General features: G+C 43.0%; 1 protein-coding gene across 1 annotated transcript; it reads right to left on the reverse strand.

Moving 5' to 3' along the window:
- On the reverse strand, positions 1–26,779 carry CSRNP1 (cysteine and serine rich nuclear protein 1). The gene is made up of 5 exons (XM_058184051.1): positions 26,473–26,779; positions 14,390–14,592; positions 6,826–7,085; positions 4,545–4,841; positions 1–1,877 (listed from the first exon to the last, which is right to left on the reverse strand). The coding sequence occupies exons 2-5, from the start codon at positions 14,565–14,567 to the stop codon at positions 870–872; spliced, it is 1,743 nt and encodes a 580-aa protein (XP_058040034.1). The 5' UTR covers positions 14,568–14,592; positions 26,473–26,779; the 3' UTR covers positions 1–869.

The following is a 26,779-nucleotide window of genomic DNA, read 5'->3' on the forward strand; positions in this document are numbered from 1 at the left end:
TTAGGGAGGGAGGGAGGGTGGAAGGAGAAGATGCAGCTTAAAATATCTTCCTCTTGGTGTTTAATCCAAAGGGGGTGAAGAGGAGACGAAGTAAGGGAATTTTACCTTAAATGCAAATAAACCAAAGGCTGGTCTGCCAAACATCTCTTTCCCTTTCAGCACCTTAAGTGACCACAGCCTAACCAAGAAGCCTATGACAAATAATATATATTATGCAAAAAGAAAACCATTGTACATAATATATAATATAAACAATAACTAATTTAAATTCAACAAAGCCCCATGCTTTGTTGAAGCTTGTTTAAATTGGTGATCCTTTCCAATAAATAGGGGAACAAAGAAATAATGCAAATAACATAATTATTTCCCCGGTTGTAAACGTTTTTCCATTTCATCAATAGCAAATCATTTGCACAATAAATACACTTTTGTAACTCTCACAAAGTGATTGCAGAAAAATTGTCCACAAACATTTCAGCATGTTTGCAGAAGGTGCTGAGTCAGTAATCCACAAACTTAAAGATATACAAGTGATATTCCTTACAAAGTCTCCCCATTCCCCCCCAATACAAAATGCAAGAAAATTGTGTTTTAAGTTGCAAAATTCGCCTTCCATCCACCCACCCAAAATGCCATTAAGATCTCAAAAGGTTTTCCACAAACAGTAAAAAAACAAACAAAAACTTTAGCACTTTTTTTCTTCTTCACAGTGTCCAAAATTAAACAATATTGATTTATCTGCTTAGAAAGATTTTCTTCCCAGCATCTTATAGAAAAGGAATGTTTATTCACCATAGGAAATGAGAAACTGTCCAGTTTTCCTTTCACATATGCAAAAAAGAAAAAAAAGGAAAAAAAGGTACAAAAATTTAAACCTTCGTGGTCTCCACTAGAGATGATTTAATGGCATCTTCGAGAAGCTGGTTGTCTGAAAAAGGTGCAGGGATTTCCGGGACGGATTCAGACAACCCGATCAAGGACTCCAGAAAGCAGTTGCTCTGATCTGGAGGTTGGACCAAGGTGGGCAGATTTGGCAATTGCACTTGCCAAACTGTGAAGTTTTCCACATTCTCATACTCCCTCAAGGAGTTATACAGAGGTCCCAGGTTATAATCCGAGAAGGGCTGGAAAACATCCAAATAGTCGGAGGTAAAGCTCAGATCTATGTAGTTCCTTGAGTCCAGTTCTTCAAAGGAAGATGGGGCGTAACTGGCACCTTCTTCGCCCTCATCGGCGGAGAACTCATGGACACCGCTCGGCTCCAGATTGGCGTTCTCATCCAGGCGATCACCGAAGTAACCGAAACCACTGTTGAAGCCCATCTGTTCAACAGGGTTGGTAGCATACTGGTTTTCCACATCCACGTTGAAAAAACCAGACGGGTGGAAAGAACTCGAATTATCCTGGCGGCGGCCAACGCTCCTGATGTTTTCTTCTCCATCCGAATCATTGAAGTGTAGGATCCGAGCCAGGCCGTTGCCATCGATGTCCGACTGTGACTTCGCCGTTCTTTCGAACAACCTTTCCATATCCTCACTCTGATTGGATGACGCCGATGAGTCGGTCATGTTGCTACTGGAGCTGTTCTCGCTGACGGTCTCCAAGGTGGTGGTGAAGTTGAAGACGGGCCTCAGCGCGAGGGCCCTTTCTTCATAGGAGGCCTGTTGGACCGGATAGGCAAATGGATGAAGATGATCCTGGAAGGATATCTCAGACTCAAGATTCCCATCATCGTTTTTCTGGTTCTCTTCCAATTCCAGCCTCATGAGGGTGTGGATGAAATGCGTCTGCACCCGAGCTTGGTTGAACTCAGTTCTCCCCTCTCTATTCCCACAGCTATCTCTGGTGCAGCGGCAAGGAAAGGAGGTGTAATCCTTCTGTTGGAAGAGAGATCAAACATTTAGAAGAAGACACACCTAGCATCGGTCTCACAATGTTTCCATTCCATTCTCCATTGTATATCAGGAAACAAAACATCTGGATGTTATCAGCAGCATTATTTGCTCTAAGCCTCTTAAGCGCCCCCCAGAGGACAGTGTCATACACTGCATGAAAAACCCAGTTATAGTTAATTGGTTATTGCATGAGGGAATCTGAGCTGTGATTGGTTGCTGAGAGTAAAGGGTTTTTTTTTCCATATTTCCCGCCTTTTTTCCCCATGTGCTCTGAATGCTCTCTATAATTTACCTCACGATGTTCCTGCTGTGTTGACTTACCTCACGATGCTCCTGTTCGTCTCCCTTATTTACTGTAAAAATGCGTTTATTTGTATAAAACCACAAGTTATTTGAGAAAAGGCAACAGAATTTCATTTTTAATGCGTTGCCAGTGTTCTCACAGTAAAAAAAAAAAAAAAAGGAAATGAAGGTTATATCTTTATCTTATCAGCTTCTCTGACTCCATTTGGACACTGGTTGTGCAATTCCCTGACAGAACCACATTACATTTTTTGATCTGAGGTCACACCAGTGTTGCAGGTTTTTCAAGAATCCTGGCCCAAAATACTTTGACTCCTGCAAAGTGCACCGAGTTCTAGCCATCCACATGAATATGTACACTGTTGGGACATTCACATGTGCAATTTAATTAAACAGCAGGTCCTCTTCAAAACAATGGCAAATCAAAGCATTGGTTGTTACAAGGCCTTTCCTAGGAAATGTTTTTCTTATCCATTTTGAAAGACATCTCTTAGTGAATGAGCACAGACATTTCTTCTCCAGTTCCACCTTCCCAAATCAGTTTTTTTCAAATTTTTATTAGAGTTTAAGATAGAGTTAAGGTGTAGGATCTCCTGCATGGGTGGGGGGTTGGACTAGATGACCTACAGGGTCCCTTCTAACTCAGTTAATCTGTTAAACTACAAATAAAAACAAAAGTCAAGAAAGAAAAAGTGCAATGATTAAAAAAAATCCAATCAGATTTCCTTCTGATGGACTGAACTTCCAAAATTCAACAGATGTACAATTTAGGGTCCACCTGAACAGCAATTATGGGAGTTTAGCACATCTGTTGGCTTTGGGAAACTAAAGACAAATCTATTTGGAAGAAGCTAGATTGGAGCCGACTACTTTAAATAAAAGAGTCATTATCCACATCATTCTGCTTTAAATATCAGTCCCCAAGAAATTCTGCTCTATTCGTTTTGTGTAGGTATATTTCTGTGTTCCATCATTTCTGCCTCAGTTCTTGGTACCTAGATTATTTAAAGCCCGCAGATCTCATTTCTAAGATCTGCCAGTTACCAAATTGCAAAAATGAAATGGTGAAACAATGCCAAAACAATAAACTCACACAGCCAAGACATAAACGGTTCATTTTACATATTGAAATGAACCACCAGACTTAGTACTATTAACTTGGAAGGAAACCAAGTACTGTTCCAAAACCACTTTTAGAAGTTAAAAGAATTAAATGAAACTGATCTTTAAATCACTTTAAATCACAATCACTGGGACCAGATTGGATCCTGCAAAATTGTGATTGTTGTTTGATAAAATGTGTTTTTGCTTGCCGGGATCCACTTTTAATTCAGTTTCTAGAGAAGTTGAGTAGTTTTGGGGAAAATATTTACATTTAGTACCTCCAGTTGCAGCAGGGGAATAAAATAAAGCTGTACACTTAAAAGAAGAAGAGGGGCAGGGGGGGGAATATTATTTTTTTCTTGCACATTTGACAAATAATACCCTATTTTTTAAAAAAAACATTTTAATACAAATATAGTTTCCTGGATTGGGTCACTAGCTAGCCCCCGCACAAACCTATTAAGCCTTTTGATATTTTTTATTTATTTTTTTGATTATCTCAGTATTATTGTTTATAAGTAACTCAAGGAGGCAAATACTCTGTCCTCCTCTTTTCCTCATAACAACCCTGTGAGGTGGGTTGAGAGAAAATGAGTAGCCTAAAGTCACCCAGCCCACTTTCATACTTCAGGCAGGATTAGAACTCACCATCTCCTGGTTCTTAGGCCAGCACCATAACCACTACACCAAGCTGCCTCTAACACGCTTTTAAAATATTTTTTGATTTACTTTTGATAGCCTGCAATATTTTGGTTTTTTGGGGGAGGGCGGGGGAGCGATAGGCACCTGCTGCACAGGACAACTAATTCATAGCTTCTCTTAATGTGGGCCTCTGTGGCTCTTAGCCTCTCTTAATATGGGCCTCTGTGGCTCAGACTGCTAATGCAGTCTGTTATTAACAGCAGCTGCTTGCAATTACTGCAGGTTCTAGTCCCACCAGGCCCAAGGTTGACTCAGCCTTCCATCCTTTATAAGGTAGGTAAAATGAGGACCCAGATTGTTGGGGGCAATAAGTTGACTTTGTATATAAATATACAAATAGAATGAAGACTATTGCTAACATAGTGTAAGCCGCCCTGAGTCTTTGGAGAAGGGTGGGATATAAATGCAAATAATAAAAAAAAATGTTGCTAATCTGTTCCTACACAAACCTGACTGAGAAAAGCGACCAGGAACAACAGAGGAATTCTGCTGCTGATATTCCTTTTGCCATTTTGGGTTCTTTAAAGGAAGGCTACCTACCTGGCATTTAATTCCTGCCAAACTGCAGCTGCAGGTTTCGGAGTCACAAAATCCCTGGCAGTTACAGCCGCAGTTTCCCCGAGAACGACGAATTCTTTGCAACTGCCGCTTCTCCTGTCGGTCAATCTTCTTGACTCCCATGGACCTGAGCAAGGCGCACCTCTTCTTGGTGGGGTAAGGCTGGAGGAAGTAGTTGCTGCTCAGATCCAAGTTGCTGAAGTCGACATCGTCCACCGAGATATCGTCTACGGTCAGCCGTTTAGCTTCCTCCGACTCCTTCGTACCATTCATAGTCAGCTGGATTGGGGAGGGGGAGACAAAGAAGACCCTCAGTCTTTGGGAGTTCAAGACTTTCTAGGCACAAATCCATCCCTTCTCTAACACAAAGTTTGGGGTGAGATTTTATCCCGGCAGGTCAAATACAAGGCAAATGGTGGCTCAGACTGCTAAGACAGTCTTTTATTAACAGCAGCTGCTTGCAATTACTGCAGGTTCTAGTCCCACCAGGCCCAAGGTTGACTCAGCCTTCCATCCTTTATAAGGTAGGTAAAATGAGGACCCAGATTGTTGGGGGCAATAAGTTGACTTTGTATATAAATATACAAACGGATGAAGACTATTGCTAACATAGTGTAAGCCGCCCTGAGTCTTCGGAGAAGGGTGGGATATAAATGCAATTTTTTAAAAAAAATGCCTGGTTGCCATGCTGAAAAATTACCCTGTTTATTTTCCTACCAATACAGGTAGTCCTCGACTTATGACTACAAGTGAGCCCAAAGTTTCTGCTGTTAAACGAGACAGGGAGCTTTGTCCCATGTTACGACCTATCTTGCCACGGCTGTTAAATGAATCAATGCAGTTCTTAAATTATTAACACAGTTTGTTAAGTGAATCTGGCTTCCCCGTTGACTTCGGTCGTCAGGAGGTCGTAACAGGGGATCACATGACCCTGGGAGACGCTGCAAAACCGTCATAAATATGAATCAGTTGCCAAGCGTCAGAATTTTGATCACCTGATTATGGGGACCCTGCAATGGTTGTAAGTGTGAAAAACGATCATAAATCACTTTTTTTCAGTGCTGTTGTGATTTGGAACAGTGATGAAACTAATGGTTGCAAGTGAAGGACTGGATTACGTGTAGTCATTTGACTTGATGAAAGAGAATTTGCTTTCAGAATTTCTTTCTGAAAAGAAAATACTGGGGAAATCTTCCTTGCTTAGCAACCAGGCACCTTAATGTCTTTCTTCCATTACAAGTAGTCCTCAACTTATGACTACCAGTGAGGCCAAAATCTCCATTTATAAGCAAGGCAAGTGAATCACATCCAATTTTAGAACACTTTTTTTGGACATGGTTCTGAAAGGGAAACACTGCAGTTGTTAAAGGAATCATGCATTGATTAAGCAAATCCAGATTCTCCCATTGATGTTGTTTGTTGGAAGTCAGCTGGGAAGGTTGCAAATTGGTGGTCACATGACCTTGGGACGCTGCAGCCCCTGTTAATACAAGCCAGTTGCCAAAGAGCTCAAATTGCAATTATGTGCCTGCAGGAACAATGACAGTGATAGGTGCCAGTCATAAGTCGTGGTTTTTTTCAGTGCCATTGTAACTTTGTGCGGTCACTAAATGAATAGTTGCAGATTGAGGACTACCTGTATATAACTAGGAAGCTAGCTTCCCCTTTGTTCTATGTTCCTCCAAGAGGCTTAGCCAGACTGGAACAGGAGCAGAACGATGGAAAGGAAGAGAACAGAGAACCATGTCTCTTCTGCCCATTCCAAAACTCAGCTTCAGCAAAACACACACACACAAACACACACACACACACACACACACACCACCACCAAAAGAAATTCCCAAAAAATTCTCAAACACCCCGAGAACGTTGTTCTTCTCCATAGAAAGAAAACACTGAGAAATGAGAGAGTAGGTTTCAGGACCATATTAAGGGCTACCTCAACATAAAGGGAGCCGGTGGTTGTTCTGAGATTTAAGAAATAAATGAAAACTTTATTAACAATGTAAAAAAGTTTTTTTGTTTTTTTTTAAAGAAAGCTAACACGCAGCAAAATTCTTTCCCCAGGAACCCAAAACTCCGTGGGACACGTTTTTCCAACTCTCCTCGATGAGGGTTAGCATTCCCACATTGCTCCAGGTTGTAGAGCTAAATGGCTTTTATCTGCCTTTTGGGGCAAAGAGGATGGGGAGCGCCAAGCAACCCGAGTTCCCTAACGTCTTCCGACTGAATCTGGGATGCTTGCAAAGGAGAAAATTCTTACTTTCATTTTAAGGGCTTCCAGTTTTTCTTGTTTCAGCCTGTCCTTCAATTTCTCACGTCGGACAATCTGCTGCTGCTTGCAAAACTCCGACATGGTGAACTCCCGGGCGTAGCGATGCTTCCTAGCCATTCCCAAAGTGCAGCCCCCACAGCTAGGCACGGCGGTGAATCCTTGGCAACGCGGGAAGTAGAAAACGGTGACCAGGCCAAATTCGACCTTGTTCTTCTTCTGCCGCTTGCTCTTCTTCAGGATGGATGTGGCTGCAGGAAGAACGAGGGAAGAAAATGAGTGTTGGCTGCCGCTATTCTTTCGACGAATATCTTTTTTTTCCCCCCCGCGCAACTTCCCTCTAAGTTAATGTTTCTCTTATTTTTAAGATGTGTGGACTTCAATTCCCAGAATTCCCAAGCCAGCATTCTGACAGTTGAAACCTACGGAACTTTAACATTGCTGAGATTGAGAAACATTACTCTAAATCAACGAGGACTAGGAGCTTGCTTTTTAATTCCTACTAAAAAGTCAGCCATGATAGCAATAGCGCTTAGACTTATATATCACTTCCTAGTGCTTTACAGTCTGCTCTAGGCAGAGTTAGCATATCACCCCCACAATGTCGGTCCTCACTTCATCAACCTTGGAAGGATGGAAGGATGGAAGGCTGAGTCAATCTTCAGCCGGTCAGGTTTGGGGTAATTGCCCCGATTGCCTCCCAAAGACCTGTGCACTCCCACAGAGCGGGCCTCCTCAGGGTGCCGTCGACCAAACAATGTAGGTTGGCGGCCCCCAGGGGGAGGGCCTTCTCCGTGGCAGCACCGGCCCTATGGAACGAGCTTCCTCCGGGGCTACGACAACTCCCCGACCTCCGGGCCTTCAAACGTGAACTGAAGACCTTATTATTCCATCGAGCTGGACTAGCCTAAGAAATATTTTAGTGAAATTTTAAATGGGTTTTAAATCGGTCTTTTACCGTTTTAATGATTTGGCCATCAAATATTTGGTTTTAATTGTTTTTTTAATATTGTTATTTATTATATTTATATTGGTATTGTGTATTTTAATATGGCTGTGAACCGCCCTGAGTCCTTTGGGAGATGGTGCGGTATAGAAATTTAATTAATTAATAAATAAATAATAAATAAATATATAATTGAACTTCTGTGCCACCACGGCTCTTGATATATGATATTACAGGTAGTCCTTGACTTATGACCGATCACTTAGCAACTCTTTGACTTTATGACAGAACACCCCCCCCCAAAAAAAGAGATACTTATGACCTGGATTCAAAGTTTCAATGTCCACTTCCACACACACCCCCCATGGCCACATAATTGCATTCTGGTCACTTAGCAACTGGCCTGCATTTGCAGTCATTTGCAGCATCCGGTGGTCACATGACTGCAATTTTTGACATTTTTGCCAGAAACCAGCATTTATGTTTTTAGCAAAAAAAAAAAAACCTGATAGAGGAGAATGGGTATGCTTAACACCCACCATGTTTTGTTTTGTTTATTTATTATTTATTTATTTATTTATTTATTTATTTATTTATTTATTTATTTATTTATTTATTTATTTATTTATTTATTTATTGTTTCAATTTCTATACCGCCCTTCTCCCAAAGGACTCAGGGCGGTTTACAGCCAAAGTAAAGACACTTAAAAGTGTCTTTATGTCATATGTCTTTATGTTCACTTAAAAGATTCTGGTCTTCCCTTTACAACCACCGCATTTGCTTAATGACCATGAAAACAGTGGCTATAGATCGGGCACAGTAATATGGTGACCTGCTTTATGACTGTCACAACTTAGGACTGAAATTGTGGGCCCAAGTATGGTCATAAATCGAGGACTGCCCATTTATACAGGCAAAGAACTGGCTAGGCACCCACCAGATAACTTAATTGCTATACAATATACTGCTAAACTGTTTCCATGTACAGGAGACATTGCAGAATGTGAATGTGTACTTTCTGTGTATTTCACACTAAGAAAAAACAGGAATGCAACCCTTCTGGCAAAAAGACTAACTCAGGGAAACCACGAAGCACCAAGTTCTTAACCTGGTTAACTTTAAAAAAAAAACCTGGATCTTTTTAAAATCTTGGAAAAATTCTGGCCCAGATAACGAAAGCGAAATACGGGGAAAGATGGCACCTGTTTTATTATACTAACCCTAACCCATTTCCCCTTCAAAACAGCAAACTCTCTTATTTATCATTTGTTTATTTAATATCCTGCCTCTATTATTTTTTATAAGCAATTCAAGGCGTTCGGGTTTTACAGAATTGATTTTATAAATGTACAGGCAGCCCTTGACTTACGACCACAACTGAGCACAACATTTCTGTCGCTAAGCAAGACAGCGCTTAAGTGAGTCTTGACCTTCCTTGCCACCGTTGTTAAGTGAATCACCACCACTATTAAGTTAGTAACAGAGTTATTCACTGAACCTGGCTTCCCTGTTGACTTTTGTGAGGGTCACAAAAGGTGATCCAACGTGAGTGACCTCAGGACAGCCCGACTGTCATAAATATGAACCAATTGCCAAATGTCCAAATTTGATCACGTAACCATGGGGAACGCCACCACGGCCATAAAGTATAAAAAACGGCCATCAATCAGTGCCATTATAACACTGAACGATCACTAAACAAATGGCTATAAGTCCAAGACTTACTGTACTAAAAAACCATTTAAAAAAAAAAAAAATTAGCAGCTTCCACTTTATCGCCTTGTGAGGTTGGCTACAAATTCTGGCCTAAGGCTCAAATTGATGTCTAATTAAAAGGCACCGCGATGGGGAAGGCGACCGTAAGCTTCTTTCCCTCTGCCAGCCTAGTTTGAAGTGGGCATCACCCGGGATCACATTTCCAGCCACTCTCCTCCTCCGATCCACATGCCTTCCGTGGCACGGCCGTTGCTGCATGTGCCACCCGATACTTCGGCTGGCTTCTGGCCAGAATAACCCGGTCTCTCTCCCTTTCCTTCTTGCACGTGCGCTTCCAGAACTGAGCTCAGAGGCTATTTAGGTAGGGGTGAGTTTGCAAGAGAACTTATCCACCCTCCCCACTGCATAGGCTACTTGTGGGCCTGGAACCACCCGGTGAAATATTCATAAGTGCCCATCTAGCAAGGCTGCTTTGAGACTTTTGCCTTGGCGTCGCCCACTGAGAAGATTGGTAACGGTTGGCTTGTCCCCCAGGGTCTGCCCTGAAAAGCAGCTGCCATACACTTAATCTCTCTGCACAGGTGATCTCTACAAAAAACCCGAGCGCTTGAGCTGTTTATCTTAAAGTGGCAACCTGTGGAGCAGGTTTTTTTATGGATTTTAGAAAAAAAGTTTTAATTTCACTGCTGGGATTAAGGCTTTCCTCTCTCCTTTTGGTAAAGCACATTTATGAATTTGTTCTTTTTATTTTTTTTAAGTCAAGAATCAAAGATGACAAGGCAAAGGAGGAAAAAAATTACGGGAGGAGCTGAGCAGGCTAGTAAGGAAAAAGACAAGGTGAGAGTGAATGAGGAAGATGCAGAGATGAACTATAGGTGGAAATATTGGCTCCCTGCTCCTTCTTCCAGCTTTGTGACCAGGGGTGACTGACACGAGAGCAGCGTTCCAATATTTATGGGGCTGCCGCAAAGGAGAAGGGGGTCAGTCTATTCTCCAAAGCACTAGAAGGCAGGACAAGAAACAGTGGATGGAAACTCATCAAGGAGAGAAGCAACCTAGAACTAAGGAGAAAGTGGGAGCAATTAATCACTTGGCTTGCTCCCAAAAGTTGTGGGTGCTCCAACATTGTTCAAATTTAGATGGCTTTAATATAAATGGCTGTAAATTGAACAATCCCCCTCTCAACAGAGGGGGATGGGTACAAGACCATCTATCTCTTGTTTACAACACTGTCTTTTCAGCAGTTTCAAAAAAGTTCCACACTCATCTGCACTATTTCAGGAGACCCTGAAGGCACAGATAAATCTCAACGACTCTCAGAGAGAGTGCCAACAACCAGCTGTCCGCAAGAAGTATACATCCTCCCATTCACTCAAAACTGAAGAAGCTTCTTGGATGAGAATCAAAACATCTTCAAGAAAAAGCAAAGGAAGTCCAGTTGCCTTTTGAAAAAGCACCTTTGGGGCAACCATGACTTGGGTGACTGAGGGGACACTCAGCCCCCTTTATTACAGTTCCTCCTTCATGCAAAACCCATGTGTGCTACTTTGAGCATCAAAGTGGTGGCACAGAGCGTTGCCTCCTCCCTGATAATTTATTATGAGCAAAACCTTTGTGGTTTGTGAGTATAGGCTCTGCAAAATCTGGCTTGCTCAGGGTGATTTAGCTGAAGCTGGCAATTTGCAGAATTCAATTAATGAGAGATACATGGGGGGTGGGGGTGGGGGGTCAAACCATTCTGGGTGCATTCATAATACACATTGAGCTAGATCGATCTGGAATCCATTTACTTAAAATGGGCTCAAGTCTTCCAGATATTAAATAACGAGAACTGAGTTTCTGGAGAGAAAAAGGAAGAGCTGTGAGGTGGACAGCAGCCAAAGAATCTGTGGTCAAGTATTAAAAAGTCTCTATAGTGGCCATTCCTTGCTATCTCTGCCCCCTACAAAAGGGATGCTCTCAAAGCCAAACTGGTCAGCTGAGATCAGATAGTCCTTGACTTACAACAGTTCATTTGGTGACCGTTTGAAGTTACAGCAACACTAAAGTGATTTATGACCATTTTTCTCTTATGACCATTGTGGCACCCCCTTAACAATGTGATCAAAATTCAGATGCTTGGCAACTGGTTCACATTTATGACGGTTGCAGTGTTTCGGGGTCACGTGATCCCCTTTTGCGACCTTCAAACAAACAAAGTCAAGGGGGAAGCCAGATTCACTTAACAACTGTGTTGCCAACTCGACAACTGCAGTGATTCACTTAACAGTTGTGCCAAAAAAGGTCGTAAAATGGGGCAAAACTCATTTAACAAATTTCTCACATAGCAACATAAATTTAATGGGCTCAATTGTGGTCATAAGCCAAGGACTAATTGTATTTCTTAATTGACCAAGAGAATGAGTCCTTTCCTTCCCTCCCTCCCTCTCTCCATCCATCCATCCATCCTTTCTCCTCTTTTCCTTCGTTCGTTCGTTCGTTCGTTCCTTTCTTCCTTCCTTCCTTCCTTTCCTTCCTTCCCTCCCTCCCTCCCTCCATCCATCCTTTCTCCTCTTTTCCTTCCTTCCTTTCTTCCTTCCTTTCTTCCTTCCTTCCTTCCTTCCTTCCTTCCCTCCTCCCTCCCTCCCTCCCTCCCTCCATCCATCCTTCTTCCTTCCATCCTTCCTTCCTTCCTTCCTTCCTTCCTTCCTTCCTTCCTTCCTTCCTTCCTTCCTTCCTTTCCTTCCTTCCCTCCATCCCTCCCTCCCTCCATCCTTTCTCCTCTTTTCCTTCCTTCCTTTCTTCCTTTCTTCCTTCCTTCCTTTCCTTCTTTCCCTCCCTCCCTCCCTCCCAGACCCTTCCCATCTTCTCCCAAATCACATTTTCATCCTACTTTTCCTCAATCAAGGGAGAACACATATCCCACTGCCAAGAGTTAAGATGCAAAAAAAAAAAGGAAACTAATTATTTTTATTACCCTGCATGAGTGTTTGCCATCCTCCCCCTTCCCTTAAACTGTCTGGGTTGCCTTTTGCACAAGAGTCCGAAGAAGAAAGCAGCTTTGTTGCTTCCACCAACACATTCTGAAAGGCCAGCAGATCTGCCAAACAGTCTGCTAAGTCTAATATTCCCAAAGGTTCTGAACAAGATTTATTTCAAGTCCTGCCCTTGGTTAGGAACATAGCAGATGGCATTCCTGCAAAGAATTAGGTGCCATTTCTGTAGAAATTTAGGGAGAGAGGCACAAAATGATTGCTAATAATAATAATAATAATAAAAAAAGGATGCTGCAAATCTCAGCCAACTCCTGTCAGAGCAGATCAAAGTTCTGCAGAATGGAACCTAGTTAAAAAAAAGGTGGCATCATAACCAGATTCTCAGGCTTAAAAAGTTAAGTTTTAAAAATGGCATATGTTTAAAGATGATTTGCTGCTACATAATTCTTCCCCTTAGGAGCTTTTCAAAAAATTGATCGAAGGGGAGCAATCTCGCCAGACTTGAAAACTTTTATTTTTGACTTTTAAAAAAAGTACATCTTTTGATTCAAATCATTAGCTCATACAAAAGATATCCCAAGGTGGGCTTCTAAAGTAACAGTAACAGAGTTGGAAGGGACCTTGGAGGTCATCTAGTCCAACCCGCTGCTCACAAAGGAGACCTGTACTAGGGATTTGAACCGCCGAATTGCCGACCTTTCTGATCGACAAGCTCAGTGTCTTAGCCACTGAGTCACGTTAACTCAATCCAATCCTTGCAATGCTGCTAAACCTTCTCCATCTTAATATTATTGCTCCTTTCCTGTCACTATTTCTGACAGCTGTTTTCAACTCTTAAACCCAACACAAATTATTATTATTATTATTATTATTATTATTATTATTATTATTATTATTATTATTATTAATTATTTATTATATTTGTATACCGCCCATCTCCCGAAGGACTCAGGGCGGTTCACAGCCAATAAAACAACAGAAAACATATAATACATATAAAACAGCAAAAAAGAATAGAAAATTAATTCAATTGATGGCCTAAAACTTTTAAATACAAATTTAAAACCCCGTTTAAAACCCCTGATTTAAAACCCCAATTTAAAACTGCGTTCACGCTAGTCCTGCTCTTCAAAACAGCAATACAGGTAGTCCTCCACTTATGACCACAACTGAGCCCAAAATTTGTTGTTGAGTGAGACAGATGTTAAATTAACTTTGCCCCATTTTACGACCTTTTCTTGCCACAGTTATTAAGTGAATCACTGCAGTCATTAAGTTAGTAACACAGTTGTTAAGTAAAGTGGACCAACATGTCCAGGCAGTTCTCGACTTATGACCACAATTGAGCCCAAAATTTACGTTGCTATGAGAGAACTTTTTTAAGCGAGTTTTGCCCCATTCTACGAATTTTTCTTGCCACAGTCGTTAAGTGAATCCTTCTTGCTGTTGTTAAGTTAGTCCCCTGGTCGTTAAGTGAATCTGGCTTCCCCTTTGACTTTGCTTGTCAGAAAGTTGCAAAAGGTGATCATAGGTCCCCAGAACACTGCAACCGTCATAAATATGAACCAGTTGTCAAGCATCCAAATTTTGATCACAGGACCATGGGGATGTTGCAAGGTTTTAAGTGTGAAAAACTTTTTCAGTGCTGTTGCAACTTCAGACAGTCAGTAAATGAACAGTTGTAAGTCGAGGATTACCTATATGCACAATGTGTGACATACGTCAAAAAGCCTCATAGCCAGATAGACGGGCCCAAAGCTATTTGAATGTTTTGCAAAATTAGCATTCAAAATCTACTGATGGAAGATTGTCTGGCTTCAAAACTGAAGACTTCTGGCAGTTAATATGATTGCAGAGCCTTAGTATTGATTGAGCCTGGTTCATTCTCACAAATGCATTAAGAAGCATGGTACTTACGGGTGAAATCCATGTTTAAGGCCACGGTGGGCTTGATGCTTCCTTGAGAGTTGTCTTCGTCAGATTCCAAACCTGACAAAACTGAGGAAGATGAGAAAGGAGATGATGAAGATGAAGAAGAGATGTATGAAACATCATCTTCCAATTCATCATGCTTCCGTTTTAGCATCCCTGTCATGATTGGGGTGAGATTTTTCTTCTATCTGAGTGAAAACAACAAAAAGAAGAGAAAACCGTGAGTTATGAGTCCAAATCATTTTCAGAGGTATGTTCGAATGAAACGTCACCAGACGGACAGTTTTCAAGAGGTTCTCACAGGCAAGCTAAGCCTGGAAGACAATACGAAAGACAAGGCTTCCCCAACACAGCCAGCCCTCAACTCTTCAAATGAGCTTAGTCTACATCTCCCATCTTCCCCACATACCAGAAACCCTCCTCGTTCTCCTTCAAAGACACCCATAATTCCTTCACACACAACCCTGATGCCCAAACTCAACCAATCTCATTAGGACAATTTTCAGGGTAAAGATCATTGGTGGGCTGTTGCCAGTTCAGATTTGTTCGGGTGAACCGGTAGTTCCGACAAGCGGCCGGCTCTGCCCACCCACTCTAGCGCTATCACGTCCTATATAATCGCCGGTTTTTCAATGCCCCGTGCGCGCTCACATTTTTGGTTCCGGGTGAACTGGTTGTTACAACAGGCAGCAGCCAGTTTGACTGGCTGGTCAAGATCAGCCAGTATCTCCAAGAAACCTAGATCAGGGGTCTCCAACCTTGGCAACTGTAAGACTAGTGGACTTCAACTCCCAGAATTCCTCAGCCAGCTAAGGGGAATTCTGGGAGTTGAAGTCCACACATCTTCAAGTTGCCAAGTTAAAAAAACCCAAAGCCACAGGTCTAAATTTAAAAAAACAACAGTAACAACCTGATACAGACAGACCGAAAACTACAACTAATGACAAGCTTGCAGCGAGTGGCTTGTTTCTAAGAACAGGTGGGCCTCACATGCCTGCATTTCAGAAGTGAAACAGCCAGAAAATTAACCTGCCTTGTGTTTTAATTCAGACTTGTGCAAAAGTCCAGCTTGTGCAACCCTGGCTCAAACCAAGGGGTGTCAGTGTGGAATGTAACCACCCTGACATAAACACATAGAAATATCATCTCATCTTGTTAGGTTTGCCAACAAAGACATTTTGTTCTGATCTTCCAGTTCTTACTCATCTCGTTTGACCGAGAACGGCCTTTATTATTATTTTTCAAATTTTTTTTTATTATTTCATTTTTTAAAAACACCCCTAACCAGAAACACGATGAAGGAGATCAAACCCGCAGGAATTCCTCTCTGGCACAGACAGCTTTTCCTATGTTGGGAACACATTCCGAAAAAATATTCAGGCCAGATGCACGTTCTTCTCTGATTCAAACATTTCGTTTCCAAAAGGAAGAAGGTGCAGATCAGATGGAAAGGAGGAGAAAGAAGGTGGGGGGCAGAAGGAATGAGGGGTGTGTGGAAGGACAATGCAATCAGCTCTGAAGTTTGCAGAAATAAGAGGGCTTATAAAGACCCAAATTCTCCTCCTTATCTGCTACAAAGGCAGGATCTTTGGGGGGGGAAGCTTTTAGGGCCCCTTTCAAGTGGTTTGAGGTTGCCCCAGAGAAAGGACACAGTTCTCCCCCTTCCCCCCTCCCCTCCACAGAAAAAATAAACTGGCAAGGAATTACATTCTGCAGAGAAACCTGCATTTGCATAAATGCACAAGGACAATTGCCTCAATGTCTGATCCAATGAAGGAAAAGCTGAGCGATTTTATTTTATTTTTAATTAAAAAAAGAACACTGCCCTGCTGTTGTTTGTGAGCATGACTGTCTAGGATGCAAGAGTGCTAGTGAAAAGGAATCTCTCCTATGTGTGCTTCACTTTGGAGGTGACCCTGCAGATCAGGATGGAGAGCTGGAACTGGATAGCTCGATTGGCTCTGCCAGGAGGTAGCTCCTCCTTGTAATCCCCCAAAAATTCAAGTGTTCCTTTGGGACTAAGGAATCCAGGCCTTCTCAGTCAGCCAAAATCTCTATTGCACAACTAATATTTATCGATTGGCCTGTCAAGAGTTGGAACCTGCCTGATAGTGCTCTTACCACTTGCTCATCCGGTTTTTCTTACAATACCCCTGCGAGGTTGGCTTGGCAGAGGAACAGGGACAGGGCCAAAACCACCCAAACTTCCTTAATTGAAGGCACACCTTTTTCTCACTGTTAGTCTAACACTCCTATCTCCATCCCAAGCTGATGATTGATGGGCCTTTCCCTGATGATTGATGGGCCTTTCCCCTTAGCATAGAGCCAATTTGGTCTGTTGGGTAAGGCACCTGGGCTAGAAAGCATAAGATAGCATGTTCTAGTCCCTCGTTTGGCATAAAAGCCAGCTGGGTGACTTTCGGCCAATCACCAGGAGGACGGTGAGTTCTAGTCCTGACTTGGACATCAAAACCATCTGGGTGATTTGGGGCTGCTCTCTCTCTCTCTCAGCTCAACTCACCTCACAGGATTGTCGTGGGAAAAACAGGAGGAGGAAGGGGAATTAGGCATGTTTGCCACTTCGAGTTAGTTATAAAAATAAAACATAAAAAGTCAGAATATAAAAAAATAAACCGGTACTCCTTCGAATAACTGACAAACCTCTTTGCGCTCCTGGAAATAGATCTAACAGTCATCTTTCCTACTAGGTTGGCACCACTTAAACACATGGACTTCTAAAAATAAAGTTCTCCGTGGATTATCCGAGTCGAGCGCTTTCCCATTAAAAAAAAAAAAAAGCAGCATCTTCTGCTTCCCAAATTTTGATCCCTGCAGCGGCGCACGAAAACACAGTGCCCCTGGAACCAGGGGTGGGATGCTGCTGGTTCAGACTGGTTCAGGAGAACCAATAGTTCTGACCATCAGCTGGCCCTGCCCCACCCCTGCCCTGCTCTGTCCTATACTTCCTTTCTGCCTCAGCTGATTCGTGCGGAAAAGCTGATTTCTGCGCTTCCGCTGTTCTACTTACCAGGACTGCCTTAGAAGATAAGCAGCTGAGCTTCAAACTGCTGTATTTTGAATCCTGCGCCCTAGCGTGTCAGGCGTGCATGTGAAGCGTGTGTGCATGTGCAAAGCGCCCGCTTACAGAAACAGTTGTTAAACCGCTTGCAGCCCACCACTGGACCCTGGGCATGTGCAAAGTGCTTTCCCTTCCACAACACTTTATTTTCAGGATTCAGGGGCGCCTCTTAAGATTATGATCCTGCTCCTTTCTCCCAAAAAGGCAGCCAGTGCCCAGCTACCTGGGTGTACGAAAGCACACTGTGTACATAAGGGAAGTTAAGGACATTTGGCTTCGGAGATTCTTTGGTCTCTCGGTGCCAGCTTGGGCGCAGCCTCAGGAAAGCCAGCCAGCCTCTTTGGCGCTGCTGCACAGGCTGCGGTGCTTTCCAAAGCTGGTTTCAGCTACAGAAGCCATGCCAACTGTGTGGGTGCTCAGCTTGGGAGAAATGATTTACTACCGAGACAGATTTACAACCAAAGGCGCTACTTTGAGAGAGCAACCAACAGGCGGATGGCACCAAACGCACCACCCACATTTCTCCAGTCCTTGGGCTCTTAACAGCCATCTAGTGGGAATCTATTTCCAGACCTCTGTGCCATAAATAACAGCGCTCGGGTTTCCTGGAGAAACTTCCTCAAAAAACAAAAAAAAAAGCCCAAGGATAAAGATACTTCCGTTGCAGTTGAGGAAATCTGAATCTTCACACAGAAAAGTGAACAGCTATGATTCTGGCTGTAGATTGGAACTCAAGATCAGCCGAACATGCCTACAGATTCAATCAATCAGAATAGAGCTGGAAGGGACCCTTGGAGGTCTTCTAGTCCACCCACCCCCCTTACTCAAGCATGAGACCCTATACAATATGAGACAAGTGGCTTTCCAGTCTCTTCTTAAAAACCTCCAGCACCCACAACTTCTGAAGGAAAACCATTCTACTGATTAATTGTTCTCACTGTCAGGAAATTTCTCCTTCGTTCTAGGCTGCTTCTCTCCTGGATGAGTTTCCACCCATTGCTTCTTGTCTTGCCTTCTGGTACTTTGGGGAATAGCTTGACCCCATCTCAAATTTCAAATCTTTATTGTCAGTGCACAACATATGTACAATGAGATTGGCTGAGCTCCCTCAGTGCCCCCCCCCAACGCAATACAGTACAATCTCTTCTTTCTGCCAGCCTCTCAAATATTGAAACACTGCTATCATGTCATCCCTAGTCCTTTTTTTTCTCTAGACTAGCTATACCCAAATCCTTCTTCATAACCCTTCTTCATATGTTTTAATCTCCGGGCTTTTAATCATCCTAGCTGCTCTTCTCTGCACTTTTTCCAAGATTAACTTTGAAGAAGACAAAGGAAAATAGAAGAAAAGACCAGCTTTGCAGGGGGAAAAAAATCACCCAACCAAGCAAGGACCATTTTCTTACCTTCTAGACATTCACCCATCTACACCCTGAAAATGCAGAGGTTTGGAAGCTATAAGTAGTCCTGAACTTACAAAAATTCATTTAGTGATCGTACAATGTTACAACACTGAAAATGTGAGTTATGACCATTTTTCGCACCTATGACCATTGCAGCATCCAGTGGTGATGTGATAAAAATTCAAATGCTTGACGACTGGTTCATATTTATGACGATTGCATTGTCCTGGGATCACGTGATAATTTTCTGCAACCTTCCGACAAATCAAAGTCAATGGGGAAGCTAGATTCATTTAACAATCATGATACTAACTTAACTGCAGTGATTCATTTAATTACTGTGGCGAGAAAGGTCATAAAACAGAGCAAAACTCGCATAACAGCTGTCTCATTTAGCAGCGGAAGTTTTTGGCTCAATTGTGGTCATAAATCGAGGATCACTTGTATAGGTTCCCAAGCTAAATTGTGCCAATCAAATCCTTATTCAGCAGCCCTGCTAAGAAGATGCAGTTTTTGAGGGGTTGAAGAGAGGGGTAATTTTATTTCGAAAAGCACCCAAAACTAACTACACCCCAAGACGATCTTTGCCAACAGAGCAAACAAGTCTACAACATGTTACTGACTCTCTTCCAATCTCTTTAGGGGGGAAAAAACATTTTGGTTGCTTGGAGGCTCTGTTGACTCACCTTGGCAAGCAGGGAAAAGCTATTTATAAGCCTCTCTCTAGGGAATCTCATCACATTTATAGACCAATGGTGTATGCTCACATCAAAAAGAGAAAGGGGGGAAAAAAAAGACAGTCTGGCTGTGAGAATAACTTAGGAATGTGAGGGTGTTGTCCAGAAATTTGAATGCCTTTTGACATGCTCTAGGGCAACTTAATTTTTCCCTGCATACAGACTATAATTCTGAAGTGTGCCATGAAAATATTTTAAACTAACTTAGCCAATTTCAAATATTTGGACTGGGGAAGAGACCTACAATTATTAAATAACTTTTTCCTGCTAACACCTTCATGAAGAGATGGATATAAGCCTTCCTTCCTTCCTTCCTTCCTTCCTTCCTTCCTTCCTTCCTTCCTTCCTTCCTTCCTTCCTTCCTTCCTTCCTTCCTTCCTTCTTTCCAGTTTGGGGTTGCCATGATCAATTTAGAAGCCTTCCTGGCCCATACCTCCGATATGTGTATTTCAACTCCCTGAATTCCCAAATCAGTTGGAAATTTTGGGAGTCGAAGTCCAGGCATGCTTGCTGGGGAATTGCTGGGAGTTGAAGTTTGTCTGTCTTAAACGTTGCCAAGGTTGGGGGAAAAAAAGTGATCTAGGGTTTCATTAACTCACTACTGCTAAAAATAGATGAAGAGGCTTGCCATGAGACAAAGATGGAAAAGAACACATATTCACCCCCCCCCTCTCTCACACACACAAATTCCCATCTCAAAATGAAAGCAAGAAGCAATTCAAAGTGTAGAAAGGCCTTTTCTCCAGCAAGTGAGGCCAGATAAGGTCACCCTGTAGATCCCAGAGCAAAAATCAAATTATTTACTGCAACTTTGCCCCAGTATGTGTTCCTCTGGAACGGCTCAATTCAATGATGGGAGAAGAATATTTGGATTGTGGCAGGGTGTTAAGTTTGATAAATAACTCCATAAAGCATTAGATACAGGCAGTCCTCGACTTACGACCACATTTGAGCCCAACAAGATAGCAAGATAGTTCCTAAGTGAATTTTGCCCCATTTTATGGCCTTTCTTGCTACAGTGGTTGAGTAAATCACTCCAGTTGTTAAGATAGGAATATGGTCGTTAAGTGAATTTGGCTTCCCCATTGACTTTGCTTATCAGAAGGGCATAAAAGGGGATCATGTAACCCCGGGACCGTCATAAATACGAGCCACCACGAGAATGCTGCAATGGTGAAAAGCGGTCAGTGCCACTGGAACCTTCAACGGTCACTAAATGAATGATTGTTAGCTTGAAACTACCTGTAAATGGTTATAAATTGAGGCCTAACGGTATCACCAATCTGAGGCTCCTGAACCTATAAAACGGTATTGGTTAGCTTGTGAACCAAAATCCAAGTTTACTGCAAAATATATGCATCAGAAGATTTTGATCAGAAGTACAAACAATGGCTCAGAAGATTTGTCTCTGCACCTATAAATATTTATTTACATCTATAAATATTCCACCTGCTTTTAAAATCAGGATGGGAACGTGGTGACAAAAATATGAACGCCGCTCAGTGCTTAGTCAAATGCTCTATTTGATTGCCAATAAATAATTCAAAACACTTCCCACGTTTGTCTCCCAGTGAATACGCTTTATGTATTGTACCTTTTAACTTTTACATGTAGCTGCACATAACTCTCTTTCTTAATAACACACAACCAGCTGGAGAACCTTTCAGAGCGAAACACTGATGGTGAACTCGAATGAAGCTTTTTTTAAAAAAAATGTACAATTAAATTTTGCTTCCAAAAAAAGTGGAGAGATGGGAAGAAAGCACCTGTACCCTAAAATTCTTAAAGCCAATCACAACCTCCAGCTAAATTCATTTCAGCATTTTACAAAAACAGAAGACCAACAGTAGGACTCCTAATAACGCACGGAGTGTCCTATAAGCAGACTGAAAATAGGTGGGAAGGGTTAATGTTGCTTTATAAGGCCTTGGTAAGACCACACTTGGAATACGCCATCCAGTTGTGGTTGCCACGATGTTAGAAAAAAAATGTTGAAACTCCAGAGAGAGTGCAGAGAAGAGCAACAAAGACAATTAGGGGACTAGAGGCTAAAACGTACAAAGAACCGTTGCGGGAATTGGGTCTCTCTAATTTAATGAAGAGAAGGACCAGAGGTGACATGTCAGCCGTCAATTTATTTATTATTATTTATTATTTATTAAATTTTTTATAATTTGAGGAGTTGCCATTAAAAAGAAGGGGGTTCAACCTATTTTCCAAAGCATCTGAAGGCAGGAAAAGAAGCAATGGATGGAAACTAATCAAGGAGAGAAGCAACCTAAAACTAAGGAGAATTTTCCTGATACTGAGAAAAATTAATCAGTAGAACGACTTGCCTGCAGAATTGTGGGTGCTCCATCACTTGAAGGCTTTTAAGAAGCGATTGGACCGCCATTTGTCTGAAATAATATAGGGTTTCCTGCCTGAGCAAGGGGATTGACTAGAAGACCCTTCCAATTATGTTGTTCTATTAGTCTGTTACTGTACAGGGCTGCTCTGACATCAAATAGACACACCTGAGAGGACTGTGCAAGGTTTCATTTTAGAAGGCCAAGCGATACTTTAGGGCATGGACAGATACGCACACACCTATCTGCAGAGTCCCTGGTACTCTCTGAGCTTGGCAATTTGCTTGCAAACACTTCATTACCTGACTACAGGTAGTTCTCGACTTTCAACCATGATGGTTGTAAATCAGGTTATCCAACTGGATTTTGAGAACATTTTTGTGAGACTCATTAAGACAAGCAAAATCAATGGGGGGGGAGTCAGATTTGCTTAACAACCATGTGATTCACTTAACAACCATGGCACAAAAGTCATAAAATCAGGCATGACCCACTTAGTAACTGCCTTGCTTAGCAACAGAAATTCTGGTCTAAAATGTTTTACTACCTATTACTTGAAGACTTCCAGATGAATCCAGGACTTTCAGGAATTCTGGGAGTTGAAGTCCACAAGCCTTAAAGTTGCCAAGGTTGGAGACCCCTGTTCTATAGGACCCACTAAGATAAACTAGGTGCAGGATAAACTAGGTGCAATGTTGTTATTTTAGCCACAACACAACCTAGCCTTCAAATTACCAGAGTTGACCTCAAAATTTCCAGCATTAAACAAGACAATTATTAAGTGAATCACCACCATTGTTAAGTTAGTAATCCGGCTGTTACATGAATCTGGCTTTCCACATTGACTTTGGTTGTTAGAAGGTCATAAAAGGGGATGACACGACCCCAGGACACTGCGACTGTCATAAATACGAACCAGTTGCCACGCAGCCAAATTTTGACCACGTAACCATGGGTTTGCTGCAAGAGTTGTAAGTGTGAAAAATGGGCATAATTTTACTTTTCTCAGTGCTGTTGTAACTTTGAGCAGACACTAAATGAACTGTTGTAAATTGAGGATTACTCATAATAAATAAAAAGAGAAGGTCCTGGCCCTCAGATCCCAAAAGCTCTGGGTTCATTTCATGCCCTCTGTTGCAGATATATATAATTCAGCAGCTCTGTCACTCCAATGCAGCCAATTTATTTTTTCTGTAAAATGGTAACAGTGACATTGACAGGGGCTGAGCTGTGAGAACAGGTTTATCCAAAGCCTCTCTTGTGGTTTAAAGGTCCTACAGTGGATAATTCACCCATTAATAGAGGGGAGTCCACATATTTTCTTTGTTCCACTTTCAATTTGTCCCCTAATTTATAGGAACTATTAATGTATACACTGGGCTATTTCTAACAAGTCAGCTTGGTGACCTTGGGCCAGTCACTCTGTCTCAGCCCAAGGAAGCAGGCAATGGCAAATTAGTTCTAAAAAGCCTCTAAATCAGTTCTAAAAACTGCAAGGGATAATCTAGGCAATTGTTAGGAGTCAAAAGGCATTTTTTTAAAAAAGAGGAAAAGGAAAAAGGACTCTTACAGTGAACTGCAGAAGTGCAAATAGCCAATAGATGGCAATAAACAGAAGGGGTTTTTTAGACTTCTTTGGTGATATCTAGTGGTCATTACAAGATTACCATATTTGGGGCCTAATAATGCTTTCAGCTTAAAAGTGCCCAAGATATGTATATGCAACTCAACCCCCCTCCCTTCTCCGCTCCCCCCCACACACTCATATTACAAAATCAGCAGTTTTTCTTTTTGGTAGTTGTACTCCCTCTGGCCATAAAAGTGAAGGTGCACAAAGAAAAAAATATCTGGATTTTTTTCTGAGTCTAAGCTTTTTTAAAAATTAAATTGATGGGCCTTCAACATGGTTTACTGTATGGTCAAAACAACCTTTGGAAGTTGACATCTGCTTTATCCCAATATCCCAGGGCAAACTCTGCCTCGGTTTCCCAAATGATATTTTAAAAAAGTAAATGAAAACTAAAACGGCTATTATGAAAGATTTCATGTGCTGAATTTTAATACCACTCAGTTCTGATTTCAAAAGAATGACTTCAGCAACAGCACAAAGAAATTTATTTTAGGTAAAAGTGTGTGGATTTTTAAATCTTCTGTGTAGTTAATAATCAGCCCTTGTGCAATCCAACTATATGCCAATTACTGAATGTTTAAGCAATCTCTGATTCAACTTCATTACGCTGTACCCTTAAATAGGTAACCAATTAAGTAACAGTAACAGAGTTGGAAGGGACCTTGGAGATCATCTACTCTAACCCCCTGCTCACACAGGTGACCTGTAAGTTTTAAAGGATGAAATCAGAACCATATATTCTGTACATATCCTGACTGCAGACAATATTTCATTTTATAAGTTTCTACACAGCATCAAAAGGATTTTTCATCCCAATAAACACGCACAGAGAGATAACCTTACTATGAATACTTTAAGTGTTAAAACTTTAGGGAGAGCTAAAATCCCTCCAGCTCAGAAAATCAAATATACAGGGCAGTTTAGCAAACAATGGTATTACGGTTAATCTTCTTTAGTACCAGTAGGGGTTGCTGTAGTTACAAAGGAGAGAGATTGTATTAGATTTATAAAAGAGCAACTGGAACAGAAACTGTTATTGGAGTTAAAAAAAATAAAAGAGAAGAGAGAAGGAGGGAGAAGGAGGGAGGGAGGGAGGGAGGGAAGGAGGGACTTTCCCATGGTTAGTTCCTTTTGTGTCCAAGTATCTGGGTCTACAGATCTCACAGAGTTCTTACTATCAAGGAAAGCAACATACACAGAGTTCACAGGCTGAAACATTTCCCATCTCATGTCAGTCAGTGTGCTCAAAACTAACCCACAACAAAACTCCAGGGGACTCAAGATAATTACCAGTTTACTTTGAGACCCACTCCTGCAGGTTTATTCTGAGTGAGTTAAAACTCACAGCCCTCCTTAATACACCTGATATATAACTAACGCCACCAGCAAATTGTGCCTGGAACTAAAATCTCTGTTCAGAGTTATGCCAACCTAAGCACAAAAGCAAGCAGTACTTTTGACCAGGAACTTAGTATAGAACTAACCCAATAAATTGGCAGAGACGATTCCAGATTCTGATCCCCTTCTTGGACCTCAAAGGAAAAATGATAGCAATCCCCTTAGCCAAGTTTTAACCGGACATCTGGGGCTGAAGCCTGGGTTCCTGTCAGTTTGTGACATCATCGCAGCTGAGTTCCAGCAGCCTTGCCATTCCGTCACTGCTAAATGATGCAAGTCTTACTAACTGGCAAGCCCCGGTGTTTAGAAGAAGAGCTGACTTCTACTGCTGCTCGGCTGCGGTGAGTCACTTCCCAGGAATCAAATACACAGTATTTCCCCGGAGTAGCTATGACAAGCAGGAGAGGAGACCAACAGGAAGAGAGCGCTTAGAAGAGGAAAAAACGCCCCACCTTCATTCATTCTTAGCCGGCGAAGGGCATCAGCCCTCTCTGTGAGTCCAGAAAATTCACACTAGTCTACCAACATTGGGTTGGGAGGGAGGGTTCATTGCTCGTCCCGTAAGAAACAGCTCGAGGTGGATCAGAGCTGGAAGTGGAACGAACTCAGCAAGAGACCCAAACGCCCAGTTCCAAGGAATTGGGGGCGCTCTAGTCAACCCCTTCGCCCCAAAAAAACTATCCTCCGGGCTAGCAGGTCCCCGCCAGCGACCCTCCCCACTCACAATGCCCCGCAGGTAAAAGTGAGCTGGGGATCCGATCAGCAGACAGGCAATTTCCCCGTCCCGTGAGCGCTTTGTTCTGCCTCGGCGACCGGGCGCTCACCTGGTGGTCGATCCGGGAAGAAACGCTAAAAGCGAAGTCGCTTCGAACCGGCGCCCGCAGGGCCAGGGATTGCGACCCGACCCGGAAAACCGCTTCCCGGCCCGCCAGCCTTGTCTACCTCAAACAACCCCCCCTTCGCTGCGCTTGCAAACCTTGAGTCAAGACCAACCTTTTGCCAGGGGCCCCGGGGCTCCACCGCTTGGGAATCGGATCCCCAACGCGCACACCCACTTTCTCAAACAAGTGTCTGCCTGCAGGTGGTCAACCCGCGACTTCAACGCTCCGGCCAGAGCTGGGATTCCCTTCCGACGGTGGGAACTCTCGGCCGCCCAGCCTCCGAAGTGCCCCCTCCTGGTTGGGCATCCTCTGCCACCTCCAGTGTAGCTAGCCCTCGGCCCTTCCTATCCCGACGTGCCTTTTTCCTCCGCTTCTCGGATCCCGGACGAGACGCGAGTTCCCTCCAGCCAAACCCGAATCAGCCCCGTCTTATAGGTCGCTCTCCCTTCCCTCCTCCTGCCCCGCACTGCCATCCAGGACCCTTCCCCGCTGGCCCCGGAGCGCCCACTCCTTTGGGGAGGAGAGTCCCAGCGGTGGCGGCGTCTCTACGCCTCCGGCTCCAGCGGCCAGGCGCCCCGACGGAGACACTTACCGGCGCCGCTCAAGGCTCCAGGGACATCCGCCGGAGGAGTGCAGAGTGCAGAGACGGCTTCGGGGAAATCCGGCTGGCGGAGCGGCAGCTCAGGCGCGCATCGCCTCGGAGGCAGCGGCAGCAGCGGCAGGAGGCAGCAGCGAGAAGCGATGAGCTGCCTGTCCGTGCTTGGCGCGGCTCTGATCTGGAGGACGCCGCCGCTGCTGTTGCTGCCGCCGCCGCCGCCGCCGCCGCTCCTCCTCCAGCGGCTTGCGCTGCCCTTTTTCGTCAATGGAAAACTCCTGTGCGCTGACGCAGGAGGTGACCA

The sequence above is a fragment of the Ahaetulla prasina genome, chromosome 4, assembly GCF_028640845.1.
Source record: "Ahaetulla prasina isolate Xishuangbanna chromosome 4, ASM2864084v1, whole genome shotgun sequence".
Lineage (NCBI taxonomy): Eukaryota > Metazoa > Chordata > Lepidosauria > Squamata > Colubridae > Ahaetulla > Ahaetulla prasina.